Below are 12,556 nucleotides of genomic sequence, written 5' to 3' on the forward strand. Positions count from 1 at the left end.
GCAACTGGAGACCACCTATTACCAACAGTAGTTGGATGAACTCCGCATTGCTCTTAAACAAATGAAAATCAAACATCATCTTTGTATAAAAAAGACGAAAAAGTGTTACTAGTAAACCATAGACACTTGTGTTAATTTAATAACGTACTAACACATGGGTGGCTGCATTTTGAGGTATACCAGTAAGATTCATATTCACCGTGGATCTTTACTATATGAATTTATTAAACCCATCAAGGAGAATAAGATACAGTTAACATTGATTTTCTTGTTGATTTATCTTAGCTTAATGCATCCGAACATAAACATTTGTAGGTGCATAAAAAACATGCATTTATTTTGTAAAAGTATGTTCTCAGATAATGCACTGATTTATTAGACGAGCAATGTCTTTAAAATTTGAAACAAAAACGTCATTTTCGTTTCACTGCCAAATATAATAAGCAATTTAACTCAAACTTTTAGAAATTGTGAAAAAGGGTCAGCTTATCCGTGTATTGACTTAATAAGAAAATTTACTCATCTAATTTTCAAGGAACTTGCTGTTCAGACATTGAAATCAATAAATTATCGTGAAAAAAAAAAATATTTAAAAAAGGAAGGAAAACAAAGTATTTCGATACTTTGAAATTTACCGGTATGAACGATTTCTTTTTGACTTTCATCTTCAAAATGAATACATCAATAAAGCCTAAACAGGATAATAGTAAAATATTAATTTTCAAATTTGCCCAGTCTGATAAGAGGCAGGCGGCTTGACTCCTAATGCATTTCCGTTGATGAATAATTAAAACGAATGCATCTCAGAATTAACACAGTCAAGTGCTAGGGGTACGCCCAAATTATGCAAATATGCTCTTAAAAACCGTCGATTGTTGAAGAAAAAAATGTTTTTCAACTTCGGAAACGAAAAAAATATGTCTTTTTCATGTTTCCACTCAAGATACTACTATAAGAAAATTCAAGGAAAAGAATCATAGAATTTCGCGCACCTCAGGTCTGCTTACTGAATTAAAAAAAAAATATTCCTCTTCGAAACAGGGCTCTTGCTTTTCAGTCAGTACAAGCAATGAAGTGATAGTATTGTAGAAAAAAGTTTATATTCCAAAAAACATATTCTGAAAAGCGTATTCTGACATAGTACTTCATGCTTCGAAATTTACAGGAATGAAAATTTCCATTTTGATGTTCCCTTATTTCCAAAATGAGAACATCAATCAAGCCTAGATAGGTTAATAAAATTCAGATTCGCCCAGTTCAACAAGAGGCAGCTTGACGCCGTATGCTTTACTGTTGATGGATTTATATACAAGGTAAGTAGAAAATTGTAGTTTAAATGCATCTCAGCATAAACACAATCAGGTGCAAATTCCATGTTCAAGCTTTACAAATATGTTCTTAGATATCGATACCGAACATTTTTGAGACGAAAACGCTTTAAAATTCGGAACAAAAAATGCTGTCATTTTTACATATCTCTGCTATTTCCTGTTGTTTTTTGCCATTGAAAAAAGAGTCCTACATATCAGGTAAGTTCTGAACCAGAATGAATTATTTGAATAAAGGATACATGTACGAGAGGTTTTATGTTTAAACTGCTTCTTAATTATTTACAGGTAGCTGTAAATTCCATTGACACACTTGCAAAGATGATTTTAGATATGAGAGTCTTACGAGACGGAAATGCTTTCAACTTCGGAATAGAAACTGTCATTCTCATCTCTCCTCGCATGAACCCCTATCAATAACATAACATGCATGAACGGAACGTTTGGCTCAAAAGTTTACTATTTTGAAAAATGGTCTTGATTAATGAATGAATCGTTATTAACATTATTAACCATACTGTATAAATTTGATAAATGGTGTATGGTCAATTGGGTCCGTTACTCAACACATGTGTATGCGTTAATGTTCGGAAATATTGATACGTTATTTTTATATTCATATGGACGCACATTTTTGACTTTCTGGGTGTTATTGAGCTGATCATTTTGACAGTACTGTAACGGCAGTCAGCATGAATATTCAGGGAAAATAATTCGTACGGCTTAAATTCTATCATTGTCTATATAAAGGTAACCGGTGACAGTTTTCAAGGCCAACAGTTCTCAAAAGCGTTTAAATTAAGTCGTCATTTCTCATATCTATCGTTTATCTTTGAAAAGGAATAAATCATTCAAACCTACACAGGGAAATTATAAAATAGAGAAACAATTAATGGGTTTGAGGTTTTCTTAATGCACATTAGCATAAACAGAATGAAGTGCATATATTCCATCACCAAACAATCAGAATGTATGGTCTCAGATACTGCAGATTTCTTAGAAAGAGAAATGTTTTTAAACTTCAGAACAGGAAAAGCTGTCACTATTGCCTGTCCGCCCAAGATAAAATACAAAACCTCAACTCAAACAATTGGATATATGCGAACAAAACGTGTTTTTTTCTGTGCATGTTGGATCTGCTAACTGAATTTGAAAATGTACTCCTCTTTAAAACATGTTTCTAGCTATTCAGTCATTGCAAGCAGTTTAATATTATTCAAAAAGGTATACGCCCCGAAAACCTCAATAAATAACTCATTTTGATAAACGCATTCTGATAAAAAGTGCACCTATCCCTAAACATGTATCAATCAAGCATAGACAGGGTTATAAAATATAATTTTTAAACCCGCCCAGTCCAACAAAGCAGGGAAGCTTGACTCTTAATGTGTTTTCTGTTGGTCGACTTATATTAATGGTGCACAATATATGTTGATACCATTTTGTTTTAATTCTAATGCGTTATCGTGCTTAACTCTTTGACTAAAAAGGAATTAAGTCGAAACAGTTAAACATGATAATGGATCGACATAAGAGTTGCTCGCCTTTAAAGGTTAGCAAAGACCTGTAATTTAAATGCATCTCAGTATTAGAAAAGTCAGCTGGATAGTCAAAGACCAAACATTAAAAAAAGATGTTCTTAGATATCGAACATTTATTGAGACGAATATGGTTTTCAACAGAAACAGGAAAGGCTGCCATTTACATATATCTGCCATCCTTTTATGGTTCAATTTAAAGAGGGGCTAGTAACAGGTCAGGTTCGGTTTGAACCAGAATGAGGTATTTGAATAAGTGGTAAATGGATGATATGTCTTACGGATATGTATGATTTTCCAAACTTAAAAAATACTTTGCAAAACTAGAGAGATTCAATTGCAAGAAACATCAAGTTCGTTTAAATATCGATTTTTCTTCAAATCAGGTTAGTATTTTTCATGTGGTTATGTATCATCAAAGAACTTTGACTATACTAAATCAATCTAAATTAGATTAAACATACTTGCGCTCGAAAGTAAATGAAAACTTCATGAATAATCGAAAAAGGGGCGATGCCGATACGACTGCTGACATTTACAAACAAATCTTTAACAGCTTATGGATAAGAAAAAGATTTATGTGTGGGTTTGTTTTAAAATCAGAACCTGCTTATCGTTCTGCCCTTCCAAACTATTATTCCAATTCAGTCTTCTTTAGATCAAGAGATTCTCTATCATCCATTGTTTCATAACGGCAAATCAAAACTCGAAATATTTTCTCTTGTTGATTATGAAGATAATGGTCAATAAGTATGTGAACTGTTTAGAATTATTTTAATATGGTTGTACAAAACGATATTAATGAAATGTTAGTCACGTACAAATAAGTAAATAAATAAATAAATAAATCTTTCGGTTCTCCAGTTTCTCCCACAACACAAGACCACACTCTCTCGTTAAAATCGTGCCAACGAGAGTGATTAACATAATGTTGTTATAATTGTTTCACAATCGTTGTTAAAAGATATGTTTTAACTAACTAAATAAATAAATAAATATAACTAACCTCCCAAAATGCTGTAACCTGTAATCTATCAGCAGGCGATCCCTCGAAAACATCGTCACTTCCTACCGAAATCTCGTCCCCCTGCGTCACATTTCCGTTTGTCTTTCCGTCACCGCTCTTGTCTGACGAAACGGATGGACTACGGTCTTCGTGAATTTCCGTAAACACTCGTTCAAGTTCGCACTCTGCCGCCTCAGCCCGATCCTTTACGATGTCCAAGAGATTGCTTAGAATCTGAAAGTTAATATTTAAATATATTCATAATGACCAACATCGTTATAACTGACGCATACCACATACAACCGGTAGTTCCAATAACGTTTTACCTACGGCTGGTCTTTGATTTAATATCTTTAGCAACATTTAGACGTTTCTTGATCATTATCAACGGTATATTTACAGAACCAGACCAGATTTCAACGATTTCAAAATACTATCTTATCGCCTGTGTTGTTTTTTTTCTGACCTCCCTGATACCATATGCTAAAATATAGGCCTCATGGTGATAAAACATCGTTCAGATATCTAAAACCTCAAACATTATTATAACAGAACCTATTGAATATTTCCACACACATATAACCTCATAAAACCAAGAAACAATGAAACAGGTAATTAAGTGATCAGCAATTTCAAAAAAATCATTTAGAAATGAGTGCAAGGTAATGGTGCGGCAACAAGGTGCCCAATAAAGCTTATTGCAAAAAATAATAATAATAATTTCAACGCATAATAATGTTTATCCATTTGATTTTAATGAGTAAAACAAAAAACTACAACAACAAAAAGCACATGATTTCTGTAAATAAAATTATATTAGCCTTTATAATGAGGTTTTCTAAATTAATAACGCCACAAAGTTATAAAAATGGCCAAAAATATAGCCAATATATTTTTTATATGCTAAATATGCTTAAATGCTAAAAATATAATAATCTTTAGTAATAAACCATCATTCAAACGTATGAAAACCTCAACAACCTCAAACATCATTATTACAGAACCCAGTGCAATTTTCCACTTACATAAAATCTCATACAAATCAAGAAACAATAAAACAGTTAATTTAGTGATCAGCAGTTCCATAAACTTATTTTGAAGTGATTCTAAGTTAATGGTGCGGCTTAAAAGAAACAGGTCCATGTTTACAAATAAAATACAACGGCACTTGGCATCATTGGTTTCTCAGACATGATGGAAAATTAACGCGATTGTACAATTAAACAGGCCTAGAATGGATTCTGTCGTGTCTAAGATTAAATAATCATTAGTATTTCAGAACTGATCACAAAACTGTTTGCGTTGTTTTCAACTGTGTTAGAAGGGGACTTCTTTTAAAAGTCCACATTAACTTTAGTAATACATTTAAAAAATGTACAATTCGTTATTGTTTCGGTACATATGGATCGTCATGCACATGTTATGTCAGAAAATTCCTCGACTATCATAGGCCCACACAAAAATGCAAATACCAATGAAAATATCAGAAACGACGAGCATGGTAGTTAAACATTTCACTAGAAAAATTTCCTATTCAATTCTGTCGTGATTATTTTGTTTTGCGCATATATCACCTGTCTATTTTTCACGTATTTGACCAAAGTGAATCAGTTGTTTGTGCTTAGAATTTGTGTATCTTAGATACATTTTATTAAACTAAATATTGTTTAAACCAAACATCTTACTTTGAATGTGTGTTTCTCAAAGTTTTAATGTAACAACTAACATTTGTAAACTGTTTATTCTGTGCCGTTTTTGAAAATTCCGTTCTATATTCTTTCCTCTACATTCCATTTAACATCAAATAAAATGTAGCAGTAAAATCAAGCCAATGGTTTTACTATTTTCCTCTTCGTTAACCGACTTTTTGAAACCTGGTTTCAAAAACAACAACAATATTGTGTTCTTTGATAAACGTGTTTCTTGAACAGGTGTTTTGTGATTCAGGTTGCATTTTTTTCATATGGAAACAGGTGTTTCTTTGTAAAAGATTGGAAATGGTTTGCCACTGATGTCTGCATTCGATTATTATATAGAGGACAATACTCCCCTCATGAAAAATAATTTTTGGTGATAACTGGGTCAAATATATTTCAACCTTAGAATGAAACAAACACATTTTTTTTAAATATTTGCCTACAAAGGTATTTAAAGACATTCAATTGCATGATATTAAAACTAACGCACCAAACTGGTTGCGCATGTAAAGTCGATATTGTGTACCAGCTCTGTGTGTAGGCTAGCAGAACGTGCTTAATTTTCCAAATAGTGAGAAATCATTAATTTTTCACTGATAAATCTCTATACACCACCGAAAAGCATATATAATTATTTTTTTACACAAAAAAACACACATTTCATAATCATTTAAACCGTATCAAACATTAACATTTTCGAATGCCAGTTATTAAAAAATTATAATTGATCGACAACTTATTTTGTTAACTTTCTCAAGCCTCGTATATCGTTAGAGTCGCTAGGGTGTTAGTTCAACATATCAGCACGTGTTTGGTCTAAATGGTATATAATTTTACAGAAAGATCAAGATTGTGCATACAAGCGTTGAAAAATCGTATAAAAAAGTAGGAAAATTGTTATAACGTTACCAAACAAATGTAACCCATAAACTCAAAAGAAGGAAGGGGGAAGTTTATGCAATGTTCCCTATCGCATTCAGTTAAAACGTTAAACAATTGGTGTAAATTAAAAGTTTTAATAAACAAATATTATAGTCGATAGATAAATACGCGTACCTTAATGTTTATGTTAAGCTTCAGTCTTATATTTTATTGTACGGAAAATGATTGAATATATTTCATGGCATAACTTCATGCCAAGACGTAAGCCGTTTTATCTCATTTAATTGTTATAATATGATACTTCCTACTTATGGATCCATAACTCTCTGAGCTTTATGATAGTTCATATACCATTAGAAGACAGTAACTGACTTCCTCACTGGATTTTACGTAAAATGTAAAATTATAACATGGCGCCTTGCACAGCATATAAAGCTTATACATTGTTTATTATTTGAAAGAAAAGAGAAGAAAACACATAATCATCTAACATTATAATTAAATATGCATTGCTTACATGTTGGATGACACTACGCATTATAACTTTAATTATAGCTTCCTAATTATTTTGTAATAATATAAGATGATATATATATAACTTGAAACAGAATTGTGCATGACTGCCAACATATATATGCGCTAAACTCATTTTGCAATTGTTACAAACGCAAGCATGTACAATTGCTACAAACATCAGAATGCGCAAGATAAGATATAGTTTGTTTAATTACGTACCGTTCTATGTTTTCTTGAACATAACAATCACAACTATAGGGCCAAGTTCTGTAGTCGTACATTCAAATATAAACCCTGTTTAGGTGCACAAGGTAAGTGCCCAAACGCCAATTAACTATAGACACAATTATATTAACACTTCAGACACAAGAATAAACACCACAGACAGACCACACACGCATCAAAATAGCTTTACCGAAAACGAAACATTATCAGAATACCTCATTGGAACGGTCAGTGAAACTCGAGTTCAATGGGAAACGAGTCTACTGGGGGTTGAAACTAATTAACATTGCCTTAACCTCACATTTGTCCTAACATTTATAAAAAAATCACCATACTAAAAATATAAGCATAATCATAGCCAGCATATACTTGCAAACGATGAGGAATAAAGTTAAACTACTATATACACTGATAAAACAATATCAGAAAAAATAACGACCAGATTAATACCGGAATCGTTAGGTCTTCTTGTTTGTTTGGAACTAAGCACGTGCTCATAAATACATGTTTGTATATCCGTTACTGCATGTCTGCATTGATATTTATGAATTCATCAATAACAAAGAAAAATGGAACAAAAGATATGAAAATAATGTTCAGAATTCGAATATTCAAACAAAATAACAATTTGCTTTTCTGAGTCTGATTCTACAACTCGGACTAAAGACGTAAGTGGATTCGAACACATGGCTTTAGAATCTTAGAAAAAAATACTCTGGCAATTTTAAAAATACTACATATAAATAAAAAAGTAAAAACCTACAAATATAGCAGCTTAATGATTACTTTGCTCTGCTCCTCCTATGCATAGGTAAAGTAAATGTTACAGCTACTGTACAAAGAAGCTTATATTGATAGTCTCATTAAGATGACACCATCTGTGCACACTTCTTACGACTCAAATACCAACAAGGAAAACGAAAAAGTTGACTTTTTAGTTATTTACCATCGTTTTTGATAGATATGCAGTACTTTCAAATTGCCACAATACCAAAGTTATATTTAAGTGTTAAGTGTTAAGAAAAGCGTTGATCGAATTTTGAAATATTTTCTTCAGGATACTCAGTAAATTCCATCTGAACATTCCAGCCACTTAAACAATGTTTTTATTATTTTTTTAAATGACACACCAAGGTAAAAATTAGTTGACAGTTTGTTTCTTTAAATAACATTCTATATTTTCATAAAACCGTAATCGTAAAGCACTGCCAGCTTTCAGAATGAAGCACGTAAAATCATTATGTCTGTCTTCATTGCATGCCTGTTTGATAGGAAGGAAATCATGCGGATTTTGTTTGTCAATTAAGAGTTGAAACCAGAAGTAATGAACATATATCTACCCATAAAAAACCCAGAAAGTGCTAAATGTAGTATGCCGGCATTGACATGTCAGATCGGATAGTATTTTAGCTGCACCTACTGCGCAAATTCCTGCACTCTTAGTCCTCTGAAAATGTGCACAGTCAGTTAGTATTAAATGCACTTCAATACAAACGTCCATTGACTTCCGGATGTTATGAATACATTTAATGTATGTCCATTTCTTTAAATGCATTCCTTAAACTATGGTTGCAAACGTCCATAAAGACAAGAGTTTGGATGCAGACGTTCATAAAGACAACAATTTTGGTTGAAGACGTTCATAAGGACAACAGTTTTGGTTGCAAACGTCCATAAGGACAACAACAATTTTGTTTGTTACGTTGAAAAAGACTACAATTTTACTTGTACACACAGACAAAATGCACTTAAGCATGTCTAACATCTCATGTGCGCTTGTTTGCTCGACTACCTTTATTACTGACAGTTGCTGGTAGTGCACAGTCAATTAGACTTACAACTCTGAACGATTACATGTTCGTCGGTAAAAACATCAGGAAGTGCGTTTATTAATTTACCATACATATGTCTCATTTCTTTTAAGTGGTTGATATTACTGAAGCATCTATGCAAACAACAAAGCAATCAGTATCTTAAATGCACATGTGTTTTCATGTCTGCCTTACTTTGGGACATTTCACAATAAATACCAAATCGTTTTTATGAATATAAAGACGGCGCGCGATAGCTCCTGGTACCCTTGAGGAAATATATATTTGATTAGCCTAAGTTCACATTTTTAAACACTTGGTTTAATACTTTCTGTCATTTTAATAATCATATGTAAAATGTGGCTCTAATTTGGCGAATACACACTCTATATACGAACAAACACTTTATATAAACTGACAGACAACACTCTATATAGTATATACTAACAAACAAAAACTCTTTATAATCTCATAAACAAAAACTCTGTATACTTACAAACATATATAAACGAACGAAAAGTATTTAATATACTAACAAACAGACACTACATATGTACTTACGAATACTCATTCTATATACTAGCAAAGAGACACTCTATATATACTAACGAACAAACACTCTATACATACCAACTTAGAGGAAGAGCGCTAACAAACCAGTATAAATGTATCGCCAGTGATTTCCCAAAAAGCCCAGACGGCCTTCACCTGTATACCTAACGTTTTTTTCATGAATTTAACCGATGTTTTATACGATGGATAGTTCCAATTTTTGCGTGTTGTCTAGTTGCTTAATGATCCAGGCGCCTTAAATTGGGCCGGTTTTGCTGGCAAGCGATAAAGAAACTACGGCGTTAAGGCTTAATAAAACAGGAATTTGTTTATACAAACAGCGCCTGAACCTTTCAAGCTACTTATACAGTTAATTCTACTTCAACCGTATGAACGATCAAGGTATAAATGTGAATTTTAACATATGCGCCTAACAAAATAATACGCACGAAATTAATAGGTTATCAAAAGTTAGTCCCATATCTGGGTGAACACATTCCAATTCAATGAATGTCGATAAAAGATGTTGATGTGATATCAAGGTGTTAGTAATGCGTTGAGAGAGATATTTCAATGAATGTCGATAAAAGATGTTGATGTGATATCAAGGTGTTAGTAATGCGTTGGGAGAGATATTTCATTAGTGATAAACGAATTCCAATGGTACCAAAGAACTCATAGTGGTGATGCAGAAAATGAGTCGATTATTGCTTGGAACTATTCATATGTAACCATTATTTTAATAAATATAATTTCTTTAAAGCATGTGGGTACAGTTAAAAGATTCAGTGCACTGTAGTTGAAACTGATTTAATAATGGTTTTAAAGGCGCACAATATAGGCAAATGCAAACATTTCTTTTTAAATTATATTTTTTTTTCATGTTGAACTCTTGTGACTTAAACGATCAAAGCCGAAAAAAATGATTAACATACAGATTAAAACATTAAACTTTATTTGAGTGTTTGTTTTGAGTTTATAGCCAAATTCCTCAGTTAAAAAGCGGATATTTGTTATCTCTACCTAAATCCTATGCCCTTTTTTATTTTTAACACATCATAATTCATTCAAATTAAAACAAAAAATTGGCATCATTCTATATTGTGAACCTTTAAAGGTATATTACGTACGACGTTAAGGCACGCTATGAAGTAACTATCAATAAAACATGACAGACCTGTCTAAATCGGTTCCTTACGAACCAAATTTTGCTTTTACTAATACATATGGTATTATGTTTTAATTAAGATTATGTTACCTCAATTACATTATCAAAGCAAATATCCCAATAGGTTTCCGTAGGTAAATATAATACTATCAAAATAAACTGTTATCTAGCTGGAGAAAATTCACCGGAAAAGTATCTAGTCGACCTAATCGGAAATAGTTATTACAATCGGTGAATGGAAGCGTGTTCAACGTTATAAATCGGGCTGTAAACAATTTTATATGTTGTATGACTTCAATTATGACCAGATCAAAGTCACAATATAATATATTAAAAGCAAATACCTGCGAGGGGATCTTTACATCACAGAGCTAAGAAATAGACTATTCAACACCAGGAAACTCATACATTAACTTGCATATTTTTTCCGGACAGTATGTCTATGTGGATTTTGAAGATCTTTGCATAACACTTAACATGTCGTGTACAGATTGTATTTTGTTTCTGTTCGGATTATGTCTATGAACATTCTTAACATGTTGCATTACACCTTCTATAACGTGATATAAGATATGGGTGTGATAATATTCAACTGAAAACAGAAATATGTTGGCCTGCGTATATTATTTTCTCTCGAGGGGCCTAAACCTGACCATTGTATGGTTTGGTATTTGGCACTCTGATTATAATACCTGCCAAGACAAATTGAAGCATGAAACATAGTATGTTTAATCGGTCATTGTCTTTAAATGTTGCTTAAACACAAGACGAAATGATATATTTCAACCTTGAACCTTGACATTATGAGCGTCTGAAATAAACGGGCGAATGACGTCGTGGAAAAAACACGCCAATCCATGTTCTATTACATATTCGTACCTAGTTAACAGCCCAAGGTTGTAAATATACTTTTCATCGATTATTTGATAAAGGCATCTATTTTTGATGATTTTATTTAACGATGAATTTGCAAATTTTGGCATTTGCAAGAAATAACGGGCAATCTTTTCAAATGAACAAGAACGCATTCAACAATGAATTAACCAGGATTGGTATTGTACTGGAATGTTCTCTATCAAATATTCAAGTTCAAATTGAAACACGGACTGGTATTATGTGGCCAGTTACCGCTAGATATAGATTCACCAATCGTACAGTGTCTAAACCTACTTCGAGGGATTCTTGCAAATTTGCAAGAACTACCTCAATGTTTATCAATAGTAAAGCGGCAATACCTTGTTGTCCTAAGCCAATTGCCAGTTCAGTACCTAGCTATCATAACGAGTTGCAAAAATTGGCCAAGCTTAATGAAAATAACGCTCTTTGAATTCGTATGCACAATACAACGTGTGTCTCAAAATTCTTGTTTTAGGGAAATGCTTTTGTATCACCGACAGCTTGCCAACTGAATAGATGAAAACTAATGACATCTAATTCGGCCGCTACTAGTAAGAGGTGTGTACCGTTTTATACATGAATGAACATTTCTTTGATTTTTAATTTTCAATAAATCGCATTATTGCTCCATATACTCTTATGCATGTTCTACATAATTCCTTTTCAATGAACTCGGTAACTTAATAATACAAGAATAATTAATATTTTACTTTAAATAATATTTTAAATCTGTTGCAAAGTACAGAATAATGCATCGAAGAACACTTTCAGAAGGGAAAACAACTTTTAAACGTTGATAGAGAAGGGAAAGTATGTTCAAAAAGCCAGCAATTGAAAACAACAGCCAGTTGGGAGCTACTTAACTAGGCCTTAGAAAATGCGAAACAAATCCCCAAGATATGTTTTGAATATGGCCGTAATTACATTCAAGAGTTC

General features: G+C 32.5%; 1 protein-coding gene across 1 annotated transcript in view; it reads right to left on the bottom strand.

The window, feature by feature from the left end:
* LOC128206049 (uncharacterized) overlaps positions 1-12,556 on the bottom strand; it is a 208,400-nt gene that overhangs the window by 57,363 nt on the left and 138,481 nt on the right. Inside the window, exon 8 of the mRNA XM_052908182.1 lies at positions 3,873-4,106. Within this exon, the coding sequence (XP_052764142.1) occupies positions 3,873-4,106 (234 nt within the window). The remainder of the gene's footprint in view (positions 1-3,872; positions 4,107-12,556) is intronic.

Source organism: Mya arenaria, chromosome 10, assembly GCF_026914265.1.
Source record: "Mya arenaria isolate MELC-2E11 chromosome 10, ASM2691426v1".
Taxonomy (NCBI): domain Eukaryota; kingdom Metazoa; phylum Mollusca; class Bivalvia; order Myida; family Myidae; genus Mya; species Mya arenaria.